Genomic DNA, 27,986 nt, shown 5'->3' on the forward strand with positions numbered 1-27,986 from the left:
GATCGGTAAGTATGAGGGGGTGGTGGGGGGGTGGATCGGAGCACAGGGGGGGGGGGATCGGAGGACGGGGGGAGCGGACAGGAGCACGGGGGAGCGGACAGGAGCACGGGGGAGCGAACAGGGGGACGGAGGGGGGTACCGGACAGAACGGAGGACTGGGGAGGAGATCGGGGGCGGTGGGGGGGGCCAGAACATGATTTCCAGCCATGGCAGATGCTATTGCAGCATCGGCCATGGCTGGATTGCAATATTTCACCATTTTCATAGGTGAAATATTGCAAATTGCTCTGATTGGCTGTTGCACTTTCAACAGCCAATCAGAGCGATCGTAGCCACGTGGGGGCAAAGCCACCCCCCCTAGGCTGAAGTACAACTCCCCCTCTCCCTGCAGATCGGGTAAAATAGGAATTAACCCTTTCACCCGATCTGCAGGGATGCGATCATTCCATGACGCCGCATAGGCGTCATGGGTCGGGAAGGGGTTAACCTACCTTGTTTACTTTAGTACTCCCTTCCCTACTTTCCCATGCTCACTTTATAATTTTCCTGTTACCCCTTTAATTTTAAAAATTTCAAGAAAGCTAAACTGATGAAAACTACAGTAAGCAGCTCAGTAAGTGACACATCACTGGGATGAGTGTCTCAGTCTCTACATTATGTTGCTCTCAGATTAAGTGGCAAAAAACCCAGTGACAGATTCCCTTTAAGTGGCAGAATTAGTTATAGAAAGTCGTCATAGGGTTTGCATTGTTCTTTGTCAATTGCACCTACAAACCTGAAATATTAGCTGCCTGGTCTTGGACTTTCTTTTGTCATAAATGTATTAAAGAATACATGAAATCTAGAAAAAATATTACTTTCTAAAATCAATATTATTTTTTTATATTCACATTGGAAAAATTTATTTAGGAAACTGTGTCATTGTAAATTATTTAAAACTGGTATATTATCATCTGCTCTTGTAGGTCAAGCTAGCTCTGCAAATGCCGGAGTCTGTGGTAAAATAGCAGACTTCCTGGCAGACTTAGCATGGGATTTTGCAACGAAAGAAGGTTTTCGGGTGTTCAAATCTGAATCTGGAGGCATGCCCACAAATCCCCAAAAAAGATCATACAGTACTTGGTGTCGGGAACCCTACAGTAGACCTTTTGAGAACAGAGCCTTTATTCCTAGAGCCTATTTGCATTCAGATCAGAGAGGGGTTCTGATCATCAGTCCTGAAGGACTTTCTACAAAAGCCAAAAATCTGTACAGTAAACTAAAGGAATTTATGGAGCTTCATATTTACCCCGCTGAGCAACACTTAAGAAATTATCAGTTTTCTGAGGAAAGATGGAAACCACACCAACTGATTGAAGACCTTAAGGTAAGATCCCCCAAAAACTTGAATGGGCAAACAATAAGTCATTCTGTATAAATGACCATTGGAGATTACATGAAAAATACCTTGTTATGGATCCACTTGCACAGATCACTGTTCAGCAATCATCTGATTACCATTACAATGAAAAAGAGGACACTAGCGCCCTCAGCGAAAAAGTAAAAGCACAAACAAAGGATGCAAAGCGGCAGGCAAACTTAGGATTCTGTGTGTGAAATCCAAGGATTCAGTCAATCAATAAGAAAAAAAATATATAGTTTGTCGCAGTAATCCTTATGGTGATCAGTGATGTACATGAAATGGATATCTAATGAACTTACGGTATGTTTCCACTAATAAATATGCAAAATTACCAAACCAAGTGCAACATAAACATGCTGCGTACTTCATCCACTACTTTAAACCATATATCCATGAAAATCTCAATCGCAATGTCCTATTAGAGATGCAGTGTATGATTTCAACATGTAAAATACAATAATTCACAATCTCTCATACACAGCACAATAACCAATGTGCGTCTTCAGCAATGTCCATAGGTAAATGCACATTCAATAATACCTAAGGAAAAAAAAGGATGCAATGATATGCCACAGGTGGTAGTATTTAGAGAAAGAGGGATGCAATGCAAAGATGCAGGTCAAAGAATCAGTGCAGCCTCAACGATTTGTATCCTACCCTGCTGTGGCTCCTTCCCGGTCAAGTGCTGTGGACTACTGTCCGTTCCTGCAGAGACTGCTGTCACGATAGTGGAAGGAACTCCGTTGCAGTGGGGGTCAAGAAAGACCGCGCAGATCCAGGGGAGCCCCGGCCGGTGGCGTCCCTGGTTACCCAGCAGAAGGAAAAAATGGCCGACAATGCAGCAAGATAATATTATAGGGGATCTCCTACCAACACGCCCTAAGTTTGTCTATAGACTTGCATCAACTTCGGGTTGTAAAATTGCCCCTACAAATAAGGGTATAACTAAATCAAATAACATGCAAAATCCGGAACAAGATGGATTCACTCCATGCACCTTTTGCTCATGTTGCAGACAGTGTTCCAACAAAAAAAATAAGAGTACAGTTTTTTAAAAATTCTGAAGAAACAGAAGACTTTCTAGGCGGTCTTTCTCGACCCCCACTGCAACGGAGTTCCTTCCACTATCGTGACAGCAGTCTCTGCAGGAACGGACAGTAGTCCACAGCACTTGACCGGGATGGAGCCACAGCAGGGTAGGATACAAATCATTGAGGCTGCACTGATTCTTTGACCTCCTATCTTTGCATTGCATCCCTCTTTCCCTAAATACTACCACCTGTGGCATATCATTGCATCTTTTTTTTCCTTAGGTATTATTGAATGTGCATTTACTTATGGATATTGCTGAAGACACACACTGGTTATTGTGCTGTGTATGAGAGATTGTGAATTATTGTATTTTACATGATGAAATCATACACTGCATCTCTACTAGGACATTGCAATTGATATTTTCCTGGATATATGTTTTGAAGTAGTGGATGAAGTACGCAGCATGTTTTATTTTGCACTCGGTTTGGTAATTTTGCATATTTATTAGTGGAAACATAAGTTTATTAGAGATCCATTTCATGTACATCACTGATTACCATAAGGATTAGGACGACAAACTATATCTCTTTTCTTTTTGATTACCATTACAGTCAGGATTACAATGTGAGTTCACACCTTTATATACAGTAGTAGATATCACATCATTCACAGTAGGCGATGTCGCACCTCACTTTCTCCTTGTCCCTATACAATGACCTTTTCCCAGATCCGAAGAAAATGCACAAAAGTGGTGTACACTCCAAAAGAAATGAAATCCAGTCCTAGGCTGGCGTACATTTCTGGCATCTTACTCCAGCGTTCAATTCCTTAAGCCTGGCATACAAATCGCCAGCTTTCATGATTCTGGGCCTAAGACTTCACCTCTATATTATTAGTGGTAGGTAAAGTGAATAAACCAGTGGTCTAGTTTAGAGGATCACACTCTATACGACATCTTAAGGCAGCATTTTACATTTGTTTATTAGTTTAAATTATCCCTCCTTTTTTCTTCTTTAGACTCCTATTTAAGGCACACATTTTTTTTCTTCTGGTTTCTTTCGTCAAAGCCTGGTTACATATAAAAAGGTAACGATTTTGCAAGTTTAATTGAATGACGTTACTAGTCATGCGTTTTGATTTACAGGAAAAAGCCAAGACCCAAGGGTTATGGAATCTATTTCTTCCGTTAGAGAGTGACCCAGAGGGCAAGTATGGTGCCAGGCTGACAAATATGGAATATGCTCATCTTTGTGAGCTAATGGGGACATCTCTTTATGCACCAGAGGTTTGTATGCAGCGTATAGAACCACATAAAGCTAAATTAACTTTCCCGTCAATTACAGAGCCGAGTTTTGGTATTTTGTCAAATTGATGGAACTGGTGATATCAGTTGTCATTGCCTTATATTAATAAAGCCTCACTAATATTCATATATTATTCTTGCTTAGAAAACTAGTAGTATTATTATTTGTGAATGCCACAAATAGAGCCTCTAAGTCAGACCTGTGCAAAGTGAGCCCCCATTCGGCACTCTGGCTGTTCCAGTCTGGCCCGTAAACCAAGACAGCCGTAGGGCTGAAACAGTGGCCCACGGGCTGCACCGTGCCCTCCCCGCCTGCCGTTACCGCTCTCTGTATCTACTGGATGCAGACAGCGGTGAATTCATTGGTGGAGGATGGTATCACTTTCTACATCTTCCACCAATCAGCGTGTGAGCCAGCAGTTGTGATGGCACCGTTTCATCGCATCAGCTCTGCGCTGCAGAGAGCAGAGACCGTGCTGGAAGAACATATATGGTGGTATTTAGTTTTTTATCATGTATATGGGATATTGGTATGTATATAGGGAGCTTATACAGTATATAGGGGGCTCATGCTGTATATAAGAAGCTATGTGAGGCCTATGCTGTGTATAGGAAGCTATGTAGGGCTCATACTATACATAGGAGAGTTATGTGGGGCACATGCTGTATATAAGAGGCTATGTGGGGCACATGCTGTGTATAAGGGGCTATGTGGGGCACATGCTGTATATAAGGAGTTATGTGGGGACTCATGCTGTATATACAGGGGCTGCGTTGGGCACATGCTATATATAGGGGACCACATTGGGCACATGCTACATATAGGGGACTACATTGGGCACATGCTGTATATATGGGCTACTTGAGATGCATACTGTATATAGGGGCTACTTGTGCACATGCTGTATCTAGGAGGCTACGTGGGGCGCATGCTGTATATTGGAAGCTGCGTGGGTCGCATGCTTTATGTAGAGGGGAGTCAGCATGCTCAATTTTAAGTCATACAATTAAAATTAATATAAAATAATTTAAGTTAATGTTAATATTCCTATTGAGCAGAATTAATTTTAGCCTATTGGTTCGTCCCTCCACAACACTGTCTCTCATGTGGCCCCTCGGGAAAATAGCCCACCCCTGCTTTATAGACAAACATTTCAAACTTACTGAGATTTTATTAATTTGCAGTCTGTAGTTTTACTATTTTTATGACCTTGTTACTGTTATAATATTTAGGTATTTAATTGTTCGGCTCCAGACACTGGAAATATGGAGGTGCTAGTTCGTTATGGAACAGAAGAACAGAAGGAGCGATGGTTAAAGCCATTATTAGAAGGGGAGATCAGATCATGTTTTGCAATGACTGAACCACAGGTAAGGGAACCACTTAAACAAATATTGCGCTTGATAGTTTCGGAAAACTATGCATGTTTTTCAGAAATATAAAGCATTTCCCATTTAAGTTACACAGTACAAAATGTTACGTAGAAGTGAGAAATATAAAAAAAAGTGTAAATACTCAATGTAAAATGTTATTTCTCTATCGCTTCATTGGGGACATAGGAGATCATGGTGCTACCACTAGGAGGCTGACAATAGGCAAAAAGTTAGCTCCTCCTTAGCAGAGTATACCCACCAACTGGCATGAAGCTAATCCGTTGAACCTATTATTAATAGGCTGCAGACATTGGTCTACTCCCAGACCCGTCTCTACCTTAGGGGCTTATTGTGTTATTAATCTTTTCCCTTTTTCTTTCAGATATGGCTTGTGACTACGGTGTACAGACTGTAATGGCTCACTCTGATTTCCCACCTAGAGACCGAGAAAACCGTGTGGTCTGGTCTGCATCATACCCTCTCGTGTCTAAGCAGCAGAACCATGTTCCCCTACAACATCAAGAATGTCCCAGGGCTGCCCAGAGGACCGTCTTTGCCATCCAACTGCAATCCAGTCGTCCACCATAGCGAGATGGTGCCAGGGGGAAGACAGACCAATCCCAGTGACCCCTCAAACCAGGGCTCCTGAAGATCATCTTCCAGTCTGTAAAGAAGGAGTTGCGATCCGTGCCACACAAGTTCTCCTTCCCTCCTGAGAATATCCCTCCCCGCTAGGTCATCTATCCAGGGGCTCCAGAGCTCAAGTCTTTGGCCAACAGCAGGCTCACTCTCATCTCTCTCTATGGTCAAAAAATCAGGGTAAAATCAGGGCAAAATCAGGGAGGTCGCTCCATTCCCGATGTTTTTCCTACCAGCCGGATGTACAAATGCAGGCCCTTGGCCACGCCCTCCATCTCCCCGGTCTATCATGCGGGCGTCTCCGCACTCTCTTGTTCAGCTCCGCCCCTCACCCGGCAGGCAATCAGCTGTCTGCAACTTGGATGGACAGGATTCTGGCGCACATTCCACATGCTTTGTTTCTGACTCCACTCCTTTCTCTGCTCATTTTCACCATTTCTCTCCATTACCATTGACCACTTGACACGCTTTTCGCTGCCCGCTACCTCTAGATGTCGCCGCTCAAGTTCCAGAGTCGGTCACGGGCCTTGACCGCAAGGATCGCTTCTCCTGGAACGAGTAGGTTCTGTCATCAAGGCACACAGACTCCATCACTCTTCAGCAGTACCTCCACTAGTAGCCCCTTTATGTTTGTCTCTAGGGAGACTCGCTCTCACCATCCCCTCCTATAATTCTTCACTTTACCTGTTCCTGCTGAAAGAAAAAAATGCCCCCAGGTCAACAATTGTCTTCATGTCAGCAACCCTGGTCTTCATCATTGAGCACCTGCCTAACACAGCAGCAAATTCTTATGCTCAGAACATTCCTCTGAACGATCCGTAATCGACCTCTTATTAACTCCATTATGGCAGATGGGGCCTGTGATTCAAAAAGTGGTCTCATTCCTCTTTTTTGCGTCTCCCTCGCCCTCCAATTCTTCCAGGATGGGCTCTGCCTCCCACTCCTCCTCCCCTGTGCTGCATGCTGCCCTGGGATCCCATGTCCAATCTGAGTTGGACTTGGACCTTGATTCTGATCAAGCGTCCAAGTTGTGGGACTTGATGGACAGTTTGATTCTTGCCATAAATTAGACCCTGATCAATGAGCAGGACTCCCCTACTACGGAGCCGACTATATCCTTCAAGAAGGTGAAACACCCTCTCTGGATATTCTCATATCATAAGGAGTTTAATGAGATTTTCTCACAGGAGTGGGAGAACCCAGAAAAAAAAAATTTTCAAAGAAGAACACTTGTTTCCCTTTCCTCCATTCCTGCTCAAACCTTGGGCGGAGTTTACCGTTGTCGACTGTCCAGTTCCTCAAATATGATCCTACTCCTTTTGGATGGCACTTCATTTAAGGACTTTTCCAAGAGACACTGAGTCGCTGGCCAAGTTGGCCTTCAAGGCCACGGGAGCATCGCTCTGAACTGCCTTTGCCTCCACCTGTGTATCTAAAACAGTTTCCGGCTGGGTTAAGCTCCTTCATTAGGGCATCCTTTCGGGGGCCCCATCTGAGGAACTAGCTGGTTTTGATGATCAAATTGACCATGTGGGTAAACACCTTCTCACAGCTTCTCTTGATGCTGCGGGAGCTCAGCACTACCTTCTAGTAACATCATGGCCATTCGCAGAGTCCTATGACTTAAGGCCTGGAATGCAGATGCGGCCTCCAAAAATGTCACCAATCTCCCCTTCCAGGGTCTTCACCTGTTCAGAACCTGACTGGATCATCATCTCTAACGCTACTAGAGGGAAGAATAACTTCCTCCCCCAGCAGAGACCCAAGTGTCCACCCGCCAGAAAACTAAGCCTGCACTTTTGCTTTTGCCAGTTTTCGTCTGCTGGAGTATCCAACCGCAGGGACCGCTCCCTTGCACAGCAGGAGAAGAGGAGACTGTCTTTCAAGCCGAAGCAGTCCTGGTGGCCAAGAGGCCATCATAGCAAGCACACTCGATCAAGAGCGAATAAATTTTCCTCTGCATAATTGGTTGCTCCCATCTGGGGATTTCCCCCCGGAATTGGGCTGCCTTCTTCTCCTCCTATTCAGAAACATGTGGCTTTCCGTAGTCAATGACACCTGGGTCAGATAGTTTCTCCATCGGTTACAAAATAGAGTTTTCATCTTCCCAGCTATCGCTTCTTCAAGTCCCGACACCCAAGGGATCCCTCTCTAGTTCCAGGTTTCTTTCAGGCAATTACCTCTCTTCCAATATGATGACATTGTTCCCATTCCACCTCTGGAATGCTTCTCAGGTTTCTTGCGGTCCCAAAAAAGGATGGATCTTTCCGCTTTATGTTAGACGTCAAACTTCTGAACAAGCGAGTATGGCTCCGCTGTTTCAGGATGGAGTCCTTCCGCTCAGTGATTGCCTCCATGGAATCCGCTGAATTCCTCTGTTGAGTGGACATATAGGATGCCTACCTCCACATTGCAATAAGCGCATCTCACCAAAGGCATCTTCGCTTTGCGGTTCAGGATTCTCACTTTCAGTTCAAAGCACCTCCCTTCAGTTTAGCGTCTGCCCCTAGGGTCTTCACAATGGTCAGGGCCGCCGTCAAAGAGTAGTTCTAGTCATCCTCTACCTGGACAAGCTTTTGATTAAAGCTCCTTCCTACCAGAATTGCTGCGAGAGTCTTCATCTGACCCTCAACTTGCTGTCTCGCCTTGGCTGGCTCATCAAACAGGCGAAATTGCATCTGATCTCGGCCCAATGTCTAGTTTTTCTTCTTCTCGAGATTTGCTCTTACAGGTGCCTATCGCCCTGCTCGCTTTGGATCTGCATGAGTGTGCTGGGCCAGGTGGTAGCCACTATGGAAGAAGTGGTTTCCGTCTCGCAGTTTCACACTCCCCACTTTTAACTTGCTTTTCTATCGTGTTGGGACAAGAAGGTCTCCTACTTAGATCGCCCCACCCTTCTTCCTCTACAAGTAAGACTGTTGCTTGTCTGGTGCCTTTCTCTTCCCTCGTCCACCGCAGGAGGTCATTCTTCCCGCTACATTGGCAGGTCATGACTGCAGACGCCAGCGTTCTCGGCTGAGGGCAGTATTTCACCAGTTCACAGTCCAGGGCCCTGAGCTCCCCATCATTATCTAGGAGCTCAGGGCCATCTACCTCTCTCTGACACTGGTAGGACCTCCTAGCGGACTGCACAGTGCGCATTCAGTTCGACAATGCCATGGCCGTCGCATGTATCAATCACCAGGGTGATGCTCGAAGCAGATCCCTCTTGTCAGACGTCTCTTGAATCCTGGCATGGGCTGAACAGAGGGCAAGTACAATATCTGCAGTCCTACATTCCGGAGTGGACAACTGGGCCGCCTACTTCTTAAGTCTCCATGGCCTTTTCTTAGGCGAGTGGTTCCTGAACCCATCAGTTTTCAGACAGAGCTGTCAAAGATGGGGCACACCTGACACGGTCTGCTTCGATGCCCTAATTTTCCTGTGATCGCAGTTCCACCTACTATATCTTTTTCCACCTCTGCCACTGATTTCCAGGCTCATAAGGAAGATCAATTCAGAGAGAATACCAGTCATCCTCGTGGCTTCCGAGTGGCTCAGAAGAGCTTGGTACGCAGATGTGCTCATCCTTATCACATATGTCCCGTGGAAGTTTTCAGAACATCCAGACCTCTCTTCCCAGGGTCTTATCTTCCACCAGAATTCACAGTTTCTCAATTTAATGGCATGGCTGTTGAATCCGCTGTCCTGAAAGATGCAGGCATCTCTGACCAGGTTATTCAGGCCATGATCAAAGCTAGCATTCTTTTTCCCCTTGCATCTACCCTCACATCTGAAAGGCCTTCTTTTGCTGGTGAGAAGCTGACAAGGCAGACGGCCCCCGTGTTCTTCTCTCTCCCTTCCCTCCTGACCTTTCTTCAGTCAGGTCTTGAATCTGGTCTGTCTCTCAGCTCCCTTACGGGTCAGGTATCTGTCCTTTCTATCCTTTTTTCAGAGACCTCTCTTTTCCTTTCTCCCTTTCGTCCTCCCGTGGACCCATGGGACCTCAACTTGGCACTGAACGCTCTCCAGGGTCCCCTGTTTGAGCCCATCCAGGACATTTTTCTTTCCTGAATTTCCTGTAAAGTTGCCTTCCTAGTGGCAATCACCTCCATCAGGTGCGTCTAGGAGCTGGCTGTCCTATCCTTTCACCTTTATTTGTCTTCCATCAGGACAAAGTGGTGCTGCATCCAATTTTTTCTTTTCTCCCGAAGTTGTTTTTTCCCCTTCTCCCCTTTAACAAGGACATCATCCTTCCATCCTTCTGTTCATATTCAACCCACCCTCGGAAAGAATCCTTCACAAGTTGAATCTAGTCAAAGCTCTGCGCCTCTCTTTCTGGAGTAGCATCTTTTAGACACTCCAACTCATTGTGATTCCTGAGGGTCACCACAGAGGTCTTCTGGCCTCTTTTCCCTTTCTTTTTCCCACCCTTGTGACTGATTTAGGATGTCCCATAGTCTCCTGTGTCCCCCAATGAAGCCATAAAGAAAAGAGGATTTTGGGAACTCTTCATTAATTCTCTTTCTCGGAGCCTTCATTGGAGGACACAATACCCACCCTTGTTGTGCTTTGTTGGGCTTGTTCTAGTTATTGCTTGTTGTTTCTTCCACGACTCCTTTCCCACTAACTGACAAGTTTTGTGCCAGTTGGTGGGTGTACCTTGCTGAGGAGGCGCTAATTTTTTTTTGCGTAGTGTTACCCTCATAGTGGCAGCAATATACATTCATGGTCTTCTGTGTTACCCAATAAAGGCTCCGAGAAAGAGATTTTACTGTGAGTATCCAAAATCCTCTTGTTGTTTTTCCTTTCAAATGCCTGCTCATCTTGCTGCTTGCATCTATTATATGCAGTTCTAATCTAGTTCTCCTTTCCTGTGCTAAGATTTAAGGTACCGTCACATTAAGCGACGCTGCAGCGATATTGACAACGATGCCGATCGCTGCAGCGTCGCTGTGTGGTCGCTGGAGAGCTGTCACACAGACAGCTCTCCAGCGACCAACTATGCGAAGTCCCCTGGTAACCAGGGTAAACATCGGGTTACTAAGCGCAGGGCCGCGCTTAGTAACCCGATGTTTACCCTGGTTACCAGTGTAAATGTAAAAAAAAAAAAACACTACATACTTACATTATGTCAACATAAACCGACATATCAAGGACACAAACAAATGTTGAATGCAAAAGATGTCCTAATACTGCCCAGATCGCAGGACAACTCCCATAAATAATAAAACCTATAGAGAACAATGGAGTATAACGCCCCAGAAATATTATGCACTGTACATGATCATGTAAGAAAATATTAACCTTTATTGAAAAATTCAAAACTTAAAAAACAGTACATGATGGATAATTGGTGGTGACACGAAAAACACATGAGGCGGTACCATAACAGTAAATTTAGCACCCAATAGCAACATGGAAGAGTAAAAACCTCACTGCAGAGAATCTGACTACAGGATATATTTAGGAGAGGTGTAGCAAGGGCGCACAGGAAATACACCCCGACCCAATTGGGTCATAGAATGGCAATCTGCCAGAGACCTGTGCGCAGCTTCAAAAGAGTAAAGTGCTAAGTGCTCAACATCTACATTGCCTAAGGTGCTTACCCATGTGGGGAAGGTGACCGCCGAGTGTGTAGCCCCGACGTACGTTTCACGTTAAATCTGCTTCCTCGGGAGGCTTGTGTCTGTCGCGTCCCTCGCCTTCAGCTTCTCTGCACTGCGTGAGCGCCGGCCCTAAAGCAGATCGGTGATGTCACCGCTGTGCTTTGCTTTACGGCCGGCACTGACACATTCAGTGCAGGAAGCTCTGAGCAGCAGCGCGGACGCCGGGGGACGTGACAGACATCAGAGGGTGAGTATGTAGTGTTTTTTTTTAACTTTTACAATGGTAACCAGGGTAAATATCAGGTTACTAAGCGTGGCCCTGCGCTTAGTAACCCGATATTTACCCTGGTTACCATTGTAAAACATTGCTGGCATCGTTGCTTTTGCTGTCAAACATGACGATACACGCCGATCTGACGACCAAATAAAGTTCTGGACTTTCAGCAACGACCAGCGATATCACAGCAGGATCCAGATCGCAACACAACAATTTTTTTTTAAATGTGATCTGTCAAGGGATTCAAACCCACAACCTCTTGCATGACAAACAGCTGCTTTTTCTGTCTATATGGTGTTCTTCTTCTTAACAGGCATATTGTACTGGTACATAGAGATACATGCCTATATAATAGTTGGTCTCTATATGCTGCATATTAGAATTAAAATAAGTCAAAATATTTTTTTTCCTTACATAATTATTTAAAAAACACTGAAAAACAATTAGAATAACATTTCTGAATACACTTTTTAAAAATAAACATCACAAACCAGTACATGAACATAAACATATTTGGCTTCCCTGTTATCATAAAAACCCATACAATACAGTGACCTGATTATTTATGTGATACAAAAAATAAACTGATTATTTATGGTGATTGGCAAATGGCAGAAAAAAAAGGTCTTTTTGTTTATTTTTCTCCATTAAATCAATAAAAAAAACTTTACACAAATGTAACTATTACATAGGGGTTATGACAGCGTGTATGAAGGAAGAGGGAAAGATACCGGATGAAAGAGTAAGGTTAAATATTTTCATCGTGGGCAATAAGAGCTGAGGAGAGGGACTGAAGGAGTTGTGAGGGCATAGGGTCACTGGTGCAGAAAAAGCAAGGAGCTTGGTAACCTCTTCCGTAACCGGTTCAGTGTGCAAGAAGGAAGCTTCACTGATAGTCACGCTTCCTTAAAAATATAAGTATGGCTTATTCGTTAGTCATGAGTAAATGAACATAAAAAAAGACACATGTATCACAAAAATGTTTTTGTGGACATACAAGTGTTATATCTATATACGTACTGAGATGGAATAAGATGGAATAGTGGGTCTTTGGACAAATGAAGGCAGGTGCAGTGGAAGTGAATTGGGAGAAACACAGGAAACATGGGAAAGTAGGACAGAGGGAGCAAGACAGCAGCTGAACAAGTAGGGAATATGACATAAAAATGACAATTTGATGAAAGATGTAGACAGTCACATGCCATTGTTAATAGTAATCAGTGATGGAAACAGCCAGAACATTAGGCACTCATAAGGACACAGAAAAAGGATGCTGGGTAATGAGGGCAAAGGAATATTGTATGGTTTTACTTGCAAGACGACAGGACACTGCGGTCCTCCCGACAAAGTCACTGTTTGAACTAAAAGTGCAGTAATATAGTGGAGGAGCAATGAAGGTTTTCAATGCTAGAAAAAAAAATTAGGCTGTGATTTTACACATCAGAAAACATTTTTTCAGCATGTAGCTAAGGTTTAGAATGCTATTTAAAGTTTTGTGAGAAAGTATAGGTACACGGTAAAGGTCATGTTTTTTTTTTCTGTTCAGTTTTTCTACTCAAGCTTCCTATGAACATTTTGATGAAAAATGAGTCCTTTCGAATTACAGTGGAGAAAAAAAGTATTTAGTCAGCCACCAATTGTGCAAGTTTTCCCACTTAAAAAGATGAGAGGCCTGTAATTGACATCATAGGTAGACCACAACTATGAGAGTCAAAATGAGAAAACAAATCCAGAAAATCACCTTGTCTGATTTGGCAAGATTTATTTAGCAAATTATGGTGGAAAATAAGTATTTGGTCATTAACAAAAGTTAATCTCAATATTTTGTTATATATCCTTTTGTTGGCAATGACAGAGGTCAAGCGTTTTCTGTAAGTCTTCACAAGGTTGGCACACACTGTTGGTGGTATGTTGGTCCATTCCTCCATGCAGAGCTCCTTTAGAGCAGTGATGTTTAGGGCCTGTCGCTGGGTAACACAGACTTTCAACTCCCTCCAAAGGTTTTCTATGGGGTTGAGATCTGGAGACTGACTAGGCCACTCGAGGACCTTCATATGCTTCTTACAAAGCCACTCCTTCATTGCCCTGGTGGTGTGATTGGGATCACTATCATGATGAAAGATCCATCCACATTTCATCTTCAATGCCCTTGCTGATGGAAGGTGGTTTGCACTCAAAATCTCACAATACATGGCCCCATTCATTCTTTCATTCAGTCGTCCTGTCCCATTGCAGAGAAACAGCCCCAAAGCATGATGTTGCCACCCCAATGCTTCACAGTAGGTATGGTGTTCTTTGGATGCAACTCGGCATTCTCTCTCCTCCAAACACGATGAGTTTTGTTTCCACCAAACAGGTCTACTTTGGTTTCAGTAGATCATAAGACATTCTCCCAATACTCTTATGGATAATCCAAATGCTCACTAGCAAACTTCAGACGGGCCCGGACATGTACTGGCTTAAGCAGGGGGACATGTCTGGCACTGCAGGATCTGAGTCCCTGGCTGCGTAGTGTGTTACTGATGGTAGCCTTTGTCCCAGTTCTATGTAGGTCATTCACTAAGTGTGGTTCTGGGATTTTTGCTCACTGTTCTTGTGATCATTTTGACCCCACGGGGTGAGATCTTGCATGGAGCCCCAGATCGAGGGAGATTATCAGTGGTCTTGTATGTCTTCCATTTTCTTAATATTGCTCCCACAGTTGATTTCATCACATTAAGCTGCTTGCCTATTGCAGATTCAGTCTTCCCAGCCTAGTGCAGGGCTACAATTTTGTTTCTGGTGTCCTTCGACAGCTCTTTGGTCTTCACCATAGTGGAGTTTGGAGTGTGACTGAGGTTGTGGACAGGTGTCTTTTATACTGATAACAAGTTCAAACAGGTGCCATTACTACCGGTAATGAGTAGAGGACAAAGAACTTATTTGTAAATAATCAGGCTTTGTGTTCTTTTATTTAATGGCCAAAACACTTGTAAAACCCACACTTACAAAGTGCCAGGAGTAGAGCATAGATTAGTGTGATTTATAAGTACATTTCAACTTTCCTCTCCCAGCAATCAGTGTGGGGGCAGAAGCAGCACAACAGAGATTTATCTCATTACAAACACCTCTGTACTTGCCTCTCTCCTTTCACAGTGCTGTCAACTCTGATGTACTTCCCTCCCCCCACACTGACTCCAGTTAGATAGAAGCTGAAAAGTGTTTGTAATCACAATCATTCCCAGCATTTTCTAATCACACACATCTCTACAGTGAGATCATTGAGCTATATATCTGGCAATGTTATATGGATCCACCTTTTTGTTTGGGCACTGCTTGACATAATCCAGTGTTAGATAGTAATATCACAATTTTTTACAACATCCTAATTAATTGTACAGTTATGGCAGCTGTACACAGTATCAGTAGTGGCTAATGCCAGAGATGTGGTGTGTCCCCTAGAAGGCTTCATAGTGGATTATGGCATCGCATCACTTCAACATCACCGACATCACAATATTGATCCTAATGACCTAATCAGAGACAAGAATTGTTGTGTTCCCTGAAGGCTGCACAGAGAGAAGGATCCAGCTTCACGGACTAAAACTTTCTTTATTGGTGAATAAAATAGTTCCAAAAGTGAGGTCTGAAATATAACTGGAATAGCACAGCTACAACGTTAGTGCAAATTCCATGTCTACATGGTCTGGCTATCTACGCTTTTCAGGTGTAAACCACCCTTAATCATGATTGTTCTTGATTAAGGGTGGTTTACATGTGAAATGCATAGATCACCAGAACATCCATTCATGGAATTTGCACTAACGTCGTTGCTGTGCTGTAGAAATTACATTTTTACCCTCAATTGTGGCACCGTTTTCAAAGACCCATAAAAAAATTCTTTAGCCTATGAACCTGGATCCTTTTCTCTGTACAACCATTTGTTACAGTATTCAAACAAAAACGTCTTCCATGCTCCGGACTGTGAAGAGAATTACTGACGCTGGGCTGGGCTTTTTCATTGTTGAATTCTGTGAAGGTGCATACTCTTCCTGCTGATTGCAGTCATTGCAAGTATGTATATACAGTGGGTACAGAAAGTTTTCAGACCCCTTTAAACTTTTCATTCTTTGTTTCATTGCATCCATTTGGTAAATTCCAAAAAGTTCATTTTTTTTTCTCATCAATGTACACTCTGCACCCTATCTTGACTGAAAAAAAACAAATGTAGAATTTTTTGTAAATTTATTAAAAAAGAAAAACTGAAATATCACATGGTCATAAGTATTCAGTCCCTTTACTCAGTATTGATTAGAAGCACCATTTCAGCTAGTACAGCCTTGAGTCTTCTTGGGAATGATGCAACACGTTTTTCACACCTGGATTTGAGAATCCTCTGCCATTCTTCCTTACAGATCCTCTCCAGTTCTGTCAGGTTGGATGGTGAATGTTGGTGGACAGCCATTTTCAGGTCTCTCCAGAGATGCTCAATTGGGTTTAGGTCAGGGTTCTGGCTGGGCCAGTCAAGAATGGTCACAGAGTTGTTCTGAAGCCACTCCTTTGTTATTTTAGCTGTGTGCTTAGGGTCATTGTCTTGATGGAAGGTGAACCTTCCGCCAAGTCTGAGGTCCAGAGCACTCTGGAAGAGGTTTTCATCCAGGATATCGCTGTACTTTGCCGCATTCATGTTTCCTTCAATGGCAACCAATAGTCCTGTCCCTGCAGCTGAAAAACACCCCCATAGCATGATGCTGCCACCACCATGTTTCACTGTTGGGATTGTATTGGGCAGGTGATAAGCAATGCCTGGTTTTCTCCACACATACCACTTAGAATTATCACTAAAAAGTCTATCTTCATCTCGTCAGACCAGAGAACCTTATTTCTCACTGTCTGGGAGTCCTTAATGTGCTTTTAGCAAACTCTATGCGGGCTTTCATATGTCTTGCACTGAGGAGAGGCTTCCGTTGGCCACTCTGCCATAAAGGCCTGACTAATGGAGGGCTGCAGTGATAGTTGACTTTGTGGAACTTTGTCCCATCTCCCTACTGCATCTCTGGAGCTCAGCCACAGTGATCTTGGGGCTCTTCTTTACCTCTCACACCAAGGCTCTTCTCCCGCGATTGCTCAGTTTGGCTGGACGGCCAGATCTAGGAAGACTTCTGGTGGTCCCAAACTTCTTCCATTTAGGGATTATGGAGGCCACTGTGCTCTTAGGAACCTTGAGTACTGCAGAAATTCTTTTGTAACCTTGGTACAATTCTGTCTCTGAGCTCATTGGCCTGTTCCTTTGACCTCATGATTCTCATTTACATAAAAAGGAGGAAGTCCAGTCACCAGCAAAATGGCGTATTAAGTAGAAAAAAAATTAGGCCATGATTTAAAAAAAACAAAACAAAACCCTTTGTCCTTTTATTTCATAAAAACATCTTGCTTACACCTTTTCAGACCACACAGGGTCCTTAGTCATATGCTAACCCTTTGAAAGCCAAGATCAGTGTTGATTGGTGCATTCAACATATAGATATATGCCAATATATTATAGATAAAAAAATAAAAATCACATTTTTGACAATGTCTGATCTAAGCTGGCCTCAGCATGTGACTTAAATATGAGTGAGAAAAAGGTCTGAATGCTAATGACCATGTGATATTTCAGTTTTTCTTTTGTAATAAATATGCAAATATTTCTACTTTTCAGATTTTTTTTTTCAGTCAAGATGGGGTGCAGAGTGTACGTTAATGAGAAAAAATGAACTTTTTTGAATTTACCAAATGGCTGCAATGAAACAAAGAGTGAAAAATTTAAAGGGGTCTGAATACTTTCCGTTCCCACTGTATATTCAAGCAATGGATGAAGTGTACAGCCAAAAAACTTTAACGGTACCCACTATTTAACCCTTTGAAAGCCAAGATCAGTGTTGATTGGCGCATTCAACATATAGATATATGCCAATATATTATAGATTAAAAAAATAAAAATCAATTTTTTTTTACAATGATCTAAGATGGCCTCGGAATAGTTTGTAATGCCACAGTTGGGGGGCATGGTTGGAAGCAAACTAACAGTAGGAGCTGACTTTGAGTCCTCTTGTGCCTCCCATTAAAGGCTTTAGAAAGTGCTGATGTCATTGCTGTTAATGTCCCATTGTCCTAGATATTTCTTTTTTCACAATCTAGGAGGATTTTATGTTGCTATGCAATAAACTTGAGCTGTGTAAGTGTTGCTATTCAATTTATAAAAGGATGATATATTGAGTATGATTCTTGCTGCACATTGAAAACCTAAAGCTGTGCCAAGTACCTTTAGTTAAAACTACTTGCTATCATGAGCACCATTGATCTATACCGTGTCCACACAACATAGTGAAAGTGTCTTTTTTGCATTCTTCTTTAGGTTGCATCTTCTGATGCCACCAACATTGAATCATCAATTATAAAAGATGAAAACTCGTACATTATCAATGGACATAAATGGTGGATATCAGGTATGAGATTAAAGTGACAGAGCCTTTGGGTAGCAATGTGATCTAAAATTTGTCTGACAATCTTATCAAGCGTAATTTGTACAAGATATGCAAAATTGCACTTCAAAAGGTTTTCTCTTGGTTGTAAAAGCATGTTTAAAGAGTAATATGTAGGTGTTTCTGTATGTCTTCTGTATATATTCTTTATGTCTGTCTTAGATGAAGTACAGTACCTTATAGGTGTCCCATGGCTTCCAGTTTCACCTATACACCAATGACACGATAATCTACCCGTGACACAGATGTCACCTCTGTGCAGTCCAGAATACCAGAGTCTCTTTCAGCCATATCCTCATTCTCATCACACTTCCTAAAACTTAATATGGAGAAAACCAAACTGATCATCTTTCCTCCATCTCCCTTAACTACCCTACCAGATCTATCTGCCACTATAAATGACATCACCCCAGTGGCGTAGGAAGGGGGGTGCGGGGGGCGGAGAGGAGGAGGAAGAAAAAAAAAAAAGACGCGGGCCGCCACCACCAGGCCCCCCCCCCCCCCCGATACCAGCGCTGGCATCGGGCCCCCCGTTCTAATACTCACCTCCCATGGTTCCTGCGGCAGCTGCAGCGTCTTCACCGCTCTCTGACTCTGCGACGTCTCAGGGCAGAGGGTGCGATGACGTCATCACTGCGCGCTCAGCCTCTCTGTCCTGAGCGTTGCAGAGCCGGAGAGACGCTGAGTGCACTGGACCTGCGCTGGGAACGGGAGAGGGGAGGATTTAACTTTTTTTTTTTTTTTCTTTTTGTCTGACTCAGACAGACTGGGGGCAATATGCTGGACACACTGTCTGGGGGCAATATGCGGGACACACTGTCTGGGGGCAATATGCGGGACACACTGTCTGGGGGCAATATGCGGGACACACTGTCTGGGGGCAATATGCGGGACACACTGTCTGGGGGCAATATGCGGGACACACTGTCTGGGGGCAATATGCGGGACACACTGTCTGGGGGCAATATGCGGGACACACTGTCTGGGGGCAATATGCGGGACACACTGTCTGGGGGCAATATGCGGGACACACTGTCTGGGGGCAATATGCGGGACACACTGTCTGGGGGCAATATGCGGGACACACTGTCTGGGGGCAATATGCGGGACACACTGTCTGGGGGCAATATGCGGGACACACTGTCTGGGGGCAATATGCGGGACACACTGTCTGGGGGCAATATGCGGGACACACTGTCTGGGGGCAATATGCGGGACACACTGTCTGGGGGCAATATGCGGGACACACTGTCTGGGGGCAATATGCGGGACACACTGTCTGGGGGCAATATGCGGGACACACTGTCTGGGGGCAATATGCGGGACACACTGTCTGGGGGCAATATGCTGGACACACTGTCTGGGGGCAATATGCTGGACACACTGTCTGGGGGCAATATGCTGGACACACTGTCTGGGGGCAATATGCTGGACACACTGTCTGGGGGCAATATGCTGGACACACTGGGGGCAGATTGCTGGACACACTGGGGGCAGATTGCTGGACACACTGGGGGCAGATTGCTGGACACACTGGGGGCAGATTGCTGCACACACTGGGGGCAATGCTGGACACACTGGGGGCAATGCTGGACACACTGGGGGCAATGCTGGACACACTGGGGGTAATGCTGGACACTGGGGCAGATTGCTAGACACATTGGGGGCAATGCTCTACACTGGGGCAGATTGCTGGACACACTGGGGCAATGCTCAACACTGCGCCTGTGCGGCCGCCCTGCTTGTGAATCCCAGCCCCGCACTCTGCATAATGCATAACACTGCGGGGCTGGGATTACCAAGGTGGGTGGCCACACAGGCGCAGTCTGCAAGCCTGGCTGTGACGTCAGACGGCCAGAGCTCTCTGCGCCTGCACCAAACAGCGATACACAGCGCAGGCACCGGACTTCATGGGTAAACAGCGCTGAGGGGGCGGTGCCCGGCGTTGAGTGACGGCAATAGGGGGGGGGGGGGGCGCCAAACTCGGGAACAGCCCCGGGCGGCAAAAGCTCTAGCTACTCCAGTGCATCACCCTTTCCCCTGTAACACAAGTCCCCTGCCTCAGAGTAACCCTCAGTTCTGCTGTGTCCTTCAAATTACACATCCAAGCCCTTCTCACCTCCTACAGCCTTCAACTGAAACAAAAAATTCTAGAATACATTTCTTAGTCAACTCTGAATCTACTAAAATGTTAGTGCTCTCCTGCCTGGACTACTGCATCATCCTCTGTGGTTTCGCAACTAACACTCTCACACCTCTCTAGTCTGTCCTTAACTCTGCTGCCTGATTAATCCATCTCTCCTCTCATTACTCTGCTGCCTCTCCACTCTGTAGATCTCTTCATTGCCTTCTAGTTTCCAAACAGACCTAACACTGACCTACAAAGCTGTCCATAATATATGTCCTCCGTATATCTCTGAACTACACTCCCGATACCTTCCCACACATAATCTCCGGTCCTCACATGACCGCTTTCCTTCCTTCACTCTCGTACGTTTTTCACCCAATTGCCTTCAAGGCCTTTTTTGAGCATCCCCTATTCTCTGGAATTCCATGTCCCGATATGTCTGGTTGTCTCCCAGGGAACCTTCAGACAGAACTTCAAAATTCATCTCTTCAAGAAAGCTTACACCTTGTTATGACCCTGCTGCCACCCCAGTAATACTGGAGCTGCTGTATGCCCCAACCTACTGTCTCCATCCCCATTACCCTGTAGACTGTAAGACCAAGAGGGAAGGGTTCTCTTCCCCCTCTGTATCAGTCTGTCATGTTATTTTGTGCATTGTAATTTATATGTTGTATGTAAATCCTTTTTTATATTACAGCACCCAGTGGTGCCCTAAAAATTAGTAATAATAATATGAGCTTTACAAACAGCTTGGCTTTTTCTCATAGAAGAGCAGTGTGAATCTCATAGAAATACATTGGACTCTCTGCACACTACTAAAATATAGTACCTTTTATTAAATAATCAAAGGATATATGCAAATAGTATATTGACACAATGTAGAAAACATACATGCAATATAGTTAACCTCCAGGATATCATCAATCTGGGGGAACTCTGTTGTTTATTACCAACACTCAGATTTTATTCCAATGAATGTACACTTCGCATTTGTACATTTATACAGTTTCAGGTGGGTTCAGTTCTCCTTTGTCTAAAACAAACTTGCATACCCTTGATGGTACTTTGGGTCCTATTCGTTATTGCATTTTCACCTTTGTTCTCTAGTTTTGGGTGTTTTTCAGCAGTTTTTAATTTGCACCTTTTTTAAAGTCTTCTTTGTGTTCAACTGTTGTAGTTTTTTTTATTTTAGTCATAGGGGCTGGGTTTGGGGTTTATGGACAATTTTGGATGATTTATCAATCCTGACTTTTTAAAGTCATACATTTTTTGCTTAAATGTACTCTAGTTCTCCCCCAGAGTGATTTTATGCTTGTTGGAAATTTTTGTACAAATTTTGCAACATTTTAACTGAAGTAGACACTTGATGTCCATCTCCTCTGAGCAAGATAGATATGAACTGCTTTTTCACAGTGGATAACAACTTTGGGAGGTAGGGGAGGGGAAGTAGGGTCTGATAAGTCGAAGAGAAAGCCGATTTCTCTTATAATATACATTACAAAGGTTTTTTTTATCGCTTGTACTATTGGTTTGTGCAAAGTTTGTTGAAAGTACAGTTCTGTTTTAAGTCATTTTCTCTAGTGATGATAATACGAAGATGCTTTTCTTTCATTAGGAGCACTTGATCCACGTTGCAAAATTTGTGTTTTTATGGGAAAGACTGATCCAGATGCCCCTCGTCATAAACAGCAGACCATGATTTTGGTTCCAATGGATACACCTGGAGTCAAGGTCCTGAGGCCTCTCACTGTCTATGGATTAGATGATGCTCCAGGTAAAAAATCTCAGCCTAAACAACTGTCTCCAGTATACAGATACATGGCAAGAGATGACTATGTTAGTACTGAAACATTTTTCTAGGGGTTGTCCCATGAATAGAGTACATTTTAATAAAAAAAATCTTGGATTAAAAATATTTATGTATAGCTTCATTGGGGGACACTGGTAACCATGGGTGTATGCTTCTGTCCCTAGAAGGCTGACACTGGGCAAAAAAAGAGTTGGCTCCTCCTCAGCAGTGTACACCGATTGGCACTAAGCATGTCAGTTTTAGCTTGGTGTCAGTAGGAAGCAGACCCGGATCTGGTCCCAGATCTGGTTTCTTCCATAGGTCACCTTTTTGTGTGTTCTTAAATGTTTTCCAGATTCTTGTCTTCAGGGTAACAGGGTGTAACTTCTAACCCTCATTTCCCAACTAAGCGACCAAGAGAGCAATGTGATGCCATACGCATCGTACCCTCTCTTGTCTACATGGTAGGACCTTACATCCTGACACTTCAAGTGTATCTTAGGGTGGTGTGTAGCGGATGGTCCTTGCCTTTTCCACATTCCAGCCCTCTCCGCAAAGGAATTTGAGGGAATCTTTGCAAAACAGTGGGTGCACCCGGAAAAACGCTTCCCTGGTATGAAACAGTTAAATATCTTATATCCTTTTGGGTCCAATCTCCTCAGCAAATGGGCAGATTCCCCGGCCGTGTATCAGCCAGTCTTATGCCTGTCCACCTGCACTGTTCTGTCACTCCCTGATGGTTCCTCTCTCAAGTACTCCACTGACTGATCAAAGCCCTAGCCAAGTCCGCCTTTGAGGCTGCACGCTCTTTTCTCTGTCCCACCTTCACTTCCTCATGGCTAGCCAAGTCGGTCTTTGCCTGGGCTAAACTCCTTTGTCAAGGCATCTTATCCACATACTCGTCAGAAGAACTGGCTGATCTTACTGACCAGATTGCTCACGCAAGAAAATATTTTGCTCGCCCCGTCTCTTGACACTGCCAGCTGTTCGCCCGCATCACTAGCAGTATTGTAGCCATGCGCAGAATACTCTAGCTCAACCTCCCCTTTCAGGGATCATGACTCTTTGGATCTAAGCTGGATCAGCTCATCTTGCATGCCACTGGTAGTAAGAAAACCTATCTTCCCCAGTCTAGACCTCTAATCCCACCCACCGGGAGACATCCTCTTCCATTACTCTCCTTTCAACAGGTTTCCTCCCCCGGGACCTCCTCTTAGTGAGACCAGTTTCCAGCCCATCAAGAGAGAAGGAAGCTGTCCTTCAAACCCGCCCCTTCATGGCGTTCAAAGGGTTGCTCTGCCAAGCCGTCAGGATCCCAATCTAATAGATTCTCTTCTGCATGATGGATCATCCCCACCTGGAAATACTCTAAAGGTGGTGGGGCAGTCTTCCTCTCTTTCTGGATGCGTGGCTCTCCTTAGTAGATGATGCCTGGGTCAGGGCGATCATTACCACAGGCTACAAGATAGAATTTTCTTCTCTTGCATGCAGACGTTTCTTCATGTCTCGTTCTCCAAGGGTCCCAGCCCAAGGTTCCGTCTTTTTTTTTTTTTTTTTTCAGGCCCTCTCCTTTCTCCTCCGGGTAGGGGTCATTGTATCAATTCCCTCTCAAGAACACATCTCAGATTTCTATTCCAACCTCTTCATGGTCCCAAAGAAGGACAGCTCACCTGATCCTGCATCTCAAACTACTAAACCATTGCGTCCCCATCGTTTCAAGATGGAAACCCTCCACTCATTGATTGCCTCCATGGAACCCGAGGAATTCCTCTGCTCAGTTGATATTCAAGCTGTCTACCTCCACATTCCAATTTGTGTTGCGCATCAGAGGTTTCACGGTCAGGGGTGCCACTACCAGTTCACGGCTCTTCCCTTTGAACTGGCCTCTGCTTCCAGAGTGTTTACACAGGTCATGGCGGCCGTCTTGACCATTCTTCGCTCCAAGGGGATAGTCCTTTCTGGGACTGTTGCAAAAGTCTTCAGATCACCGTAGACAAACTTATCCACCTAGGCTGGGTAGTCAACACGGCAAAGTCGTCTCTGATCTCAGCCCAGCGCCTAGTTTTCTTAGGCATGCCTACGCCAGAGTCCTTCTCTCAGAGGAGAAGGACTTGTCACTTCACCTGGGGATTCGTTCACGAGGACACCCATCCCCCCCGCTCTCTTCGAATCTGCATAAGATTACGAGGAAAGATGATTGCTGCAATGGAAGCTGTCCCTTTCGCACAGTTCCATACCAGTCTGCTCCAACTGGCCATCCTGTTAATTGGGACAAAGGATCAAAATCGGAAGGAGTTCCATTCGTCCTAGTGGTGCTAGACTGGCCCAGAAGAGCTTGGTATGCAGAGTTATTCAACCTACTCACAGATGTACCCTGGAAACTCCCAGACCGACCACACCTACTCTCTCAGGGTCCCCTCATCAACCAGAATTCTCGGTCTCTCCACACGTTGCGGATTTGGCTGCGGATCCGCAGCAGTTTTCCATGCAGTGTACAGTGCATGTAAACATATGGAAAACAAAATCTGTAGTGCACATGCTGCAGAAAATTCCACTCAGAAACGCAGCGGTTTATTTTCCGCAGCATGTCAATTCTTTGTGCGGATTCCGCAGCATTTACACATATTCCATAATAGGAATCTGAAGGTGTAAAAACACAGGCGAATTCCGCACAAAATCCACAGAAAACCCGTAGGGAATCCTCAGGTAAAAAGCAGGGCTCGTGGAAAAATCCGCAATGCAATCCACAACATGTGCTCATACCCTGAAGCTGCAGTCCTGAGTGAGGCAAGCTTCTTGTCCCAGGTCAAACAGACCATGATCAAGGTGAGGAAACCCTCATCCTTACACAGTTATCATCGCACGTCTTTGGCTGGTGTGAAGACAGCCACACAGCTGCCATGTTTATTTCCTGTCTATCATCCTACCTTTCTTACAATCAGTGCTAGAGTCCAGATTGTCTTGTAGTACCTTCAAGGGCCAGGTCTGTGAACTCTCCATTCTGATTCAATGGTTTTTGCCTCTTGTCCCCAGGTCAAGACCTTCCTTCAGGGAGTTGCTCACCTAACGCCACCATAGTGTCCTCTCTTCGAACCCATTCAGGACATCGTGTCCTCCCTTCTGTCTTGGAATGTTGCGATTGTTTATATCAGACGGGTATCAGAATTAGCAGCCCTCTCATGCTGTTCTTCTTTCCTCATCCTCCACTAGGACAAGGTGGTCCTATTAACCGTTCCCTCATTCCTTCTCAAGATAGTCTCCCTGCTCCATATCAACGAGGATATTGTGCTTCCTTCCTTCTGTCCATCCCCTGGAAAGGTCTCTCCACAAGCTGGACCTAGTCAGAGCCTTACTTCTTTACCTATCAAAGACCGCATCCTTCAGACATTTGGAACCCTAGCTTGTCATTCCCGAGTGTAGTTGCAAAGGACTCCCTGCCTCCAGGTCTACTATCACTCGCTGGGTCCACTCAACTATAGTGGAGGCTTATCAAGTTAAGGATAGACCACTCCCTCCGGGAGTGAGGGTTCACTCGAGCAGTGTGATGGGGGCTTTTTAGGCCGTTCGCCACCAGGCGTCTGCAACCCAAATCTGCAAGGCCGCTACCTCGTCATCCCTTCATGCATTTGCAAGATTCTCCAGAATGCATACCTATGCCTTAGCTGATGCTGGCCTATGTAGAAAGATGATGCAAGCAGCGGTTCTCCGTAACCCTACCTGATTTGAATACTTTTTATCTGTTCCCTCCCTTGGACTGCTTTAGGACGTTCCAAGGTCACCTGTGTCCCCCAATGAAGTGATAATAAAGAAAGAAGGATTTTTGGTACTCACCGTAAAATCTTTCTTGGAGCCTTCATTGGGGGACACAGCACCCTCCCTTGTGCCTTTGTTGGGCCTGAGTTCCTTTGTTGGGCCTGTGAATAGTTATTTGTTGTTACTTCTCCCACTGCTTTTTCATCAAACTGACGAGCTTTGTGCCAGTCAGTGGGTTTACCCTGCTGAGAAGCTAATTCTTTTTTTGCCTAGTATCAGCCTCTAGCGACAGCAGCTTACACCCATAGTCATCTGTGTCCCCCAATAAAGGCTCCAAGAAAGAGATTTTACGGCAAGTACCAAAAATCCTTCTGATCTATAACTGGATGCATTTAAAAAAAAAATTCCCCTGTGCTGAGATAATCTTATAAATGTGTCCCTGCTATGTACTGTGTAATGTAGTGTCTGACCATACAGGAACATGGTCTGATCATACTACATCTCCTGAGCAGGTAAGTGAGGAAAATAGAGTATACAGACAGCACGGCATCAACTCGCAGTTGCTGCTTTCTGTGAGGTAAAACATTTCCCTGTCTGTTTATATGTTTTGCCTCAAAGAAATGTAGTTTATTCGTGGGACAACCCCTTTAAATTCTTGTTGTCATGAGTTACTTTGTCTTTTTTTCTATGCAAAGCTGGACATGGAGAGTTACTCTTTGATAATGTGCGAGTGCCTAAGGAGAATATACTACTGGGTAGAGGAAGAGGATTTGAAATTGCACAGGGCAGATTGGGTCCAGGAAGAATACATCATTGTATGAGACTTATAGGAAATGCAGAGAGGTCCTTATCTCTCATGAAACAAAGAGTAAGTCATATTTCCTTGCATTAAAACCTTTCAATATATTCTGTCCATGTTATTCCCTCTTCTGTATAGTTTTACACCAGTGATCTATATGTCTGATGTAATTTACAGTTTCACAAAATGATATAATAATCATGATAATTATATTTGTTGCTTACACACACATTTTTCAATGCTGTAGGAAGGAAGCCAATTAGCCTTTCAGTATGTTATATGAAGTGTGGAAGGAAACTGGAGTAACCAAGAAAATCCATGCAAACACAGGGAAAACATATAAACTCTATGCAAATTTGTAATTAAATGTAGTGTAATGTCCAAGGCCTTTTTAACACCGTGACGTACCGTATAAACTCTTGAAAGCGTCTAGCTAAATAATCGCTGCATATATTTTTGGTGCAGTACAGATTGTCTCTTCAGAGAGGAAGAGAACTAGAACTCTAGTTCCACCTATTGGAAGGCAGCAATCCTACAAGTCATTGTTGACCCTTTAATGAGCCTTGTCACATGACTTAGGATAATAGCCAAACCAGAATCTGCAAATTGAGATTTTGGTTTGGCTATTATCCTAAGTCATGTGACAAGGCTTGTTAAAGGGTCAACATTGACTTGTAGAATTGCTACCTTCCAATAGCTGGCACTAGAGTTCTAGTTCTCTTCCTCTCTGAAGAGACAATTTGCATAATTAGCATATTTCCCAGAGGAGCATTGCAGCTTTGTCTCCTCATCTCGGCATGCTTAGCATGTCAATCTCCGCGAGGAGAAATTATACTTCTTGGATATTGGTGCAGTACAGGAGTGGGGAACCTTTTTCCTGTCATGGGCCATTTAGATATTTGTAACCCCATTCACAAAGATAACAAAATTATCAACATGAAAATTATCCTGCTATATTTAGTCAAACAATTTCTAAAGTGCTGGCTGGAACTGCTTCTCTTTGGTGAGGCTTGTGATGTTAGGTGGTATTGATGATGCTGTTACTCACAACTGATTTTACAGGTTTGTGTTTGTCTGAAACGCAGTCGACTGTTTGCAATAAGTTTTATGAAGAACTCGCAGCAGTAAATTCTTCCGAACACAGATGAATATTACACTGCATATCTACTCAAAGTGGGAAAGTCATCACTGTTCATGTTATATTTATAGAACTCAAGCAGTGAGAGGTCTGAAGTATACTTCACATAGGATACAACGAGACTAGTGTATATACATCACATAGGAGACACTGAGACTAGTGTATATACATCACATAGGAGACACTGAGACTGCTATATACATAACATAGGAGGAACTGAGACTGCTGTCTATAAATCACATAGGAGACCCTGAGACT

At 44.2% G+C, this 27,986-nt stretch overlaps 1 protein-coding gene across 2 annotated transcripts in view; it reads left to right on the forward strand.

Annotated features, from left to right (window-relative positions):
• The window catches only part of ACAD10 (acyl-CoA dehydrogenase family member 10), a 121,011-nt gene that overhangs the window by 69,650 nt on the left and 23,375 nt on the right, over positions 1 to 27,986 (forward strand). For both annotated transcript variants that reach the window (XM_077292735.1, XM_077292741.1), the window contains exons 13-18: positions 966 to 1,366; positions 3,582 to 3,722; positions 4,974 to 5,111; positions 17,995 to 18,085; positions 21,865 to 22,023; positions 26,487 to 26,659. In XM_077292735.1, coding sequence (XP_077148850.1) covers positions 966 to 1,366; positions 3,582 to 3,722; positions 4,974 to 5,111; positions 17,995 to 18,085; positions 21,865 to 22,023; positions 26,487 to 26,659 — 1,103 coding nt within the window. The remainder of the gene's footprint in view (positions 1 to 965; positions 1,367 to 3,581; positions 3,723 to 4,973; positions 5,112 to 17,994; positions 18,086 to 21,864; positions 22,024 to 26,486; positions 26,660 to 27,986) is intronic.

The sequence above is a fragment of the Ranitomeya variabilis genome, chromosome 1 (assembly GCF_051348905.1).
Source record: "Ranitomeya variabilis isolate aRanVar5 chromosome 1, aRanVar5.hap1, whole genome shotgun sequence".
NCBI lineage: Eukaryota > Metazoa > Chordata > Amphibia > Anura > Dendrobatidae > Ranitomeya > Ranitomeya variabilis.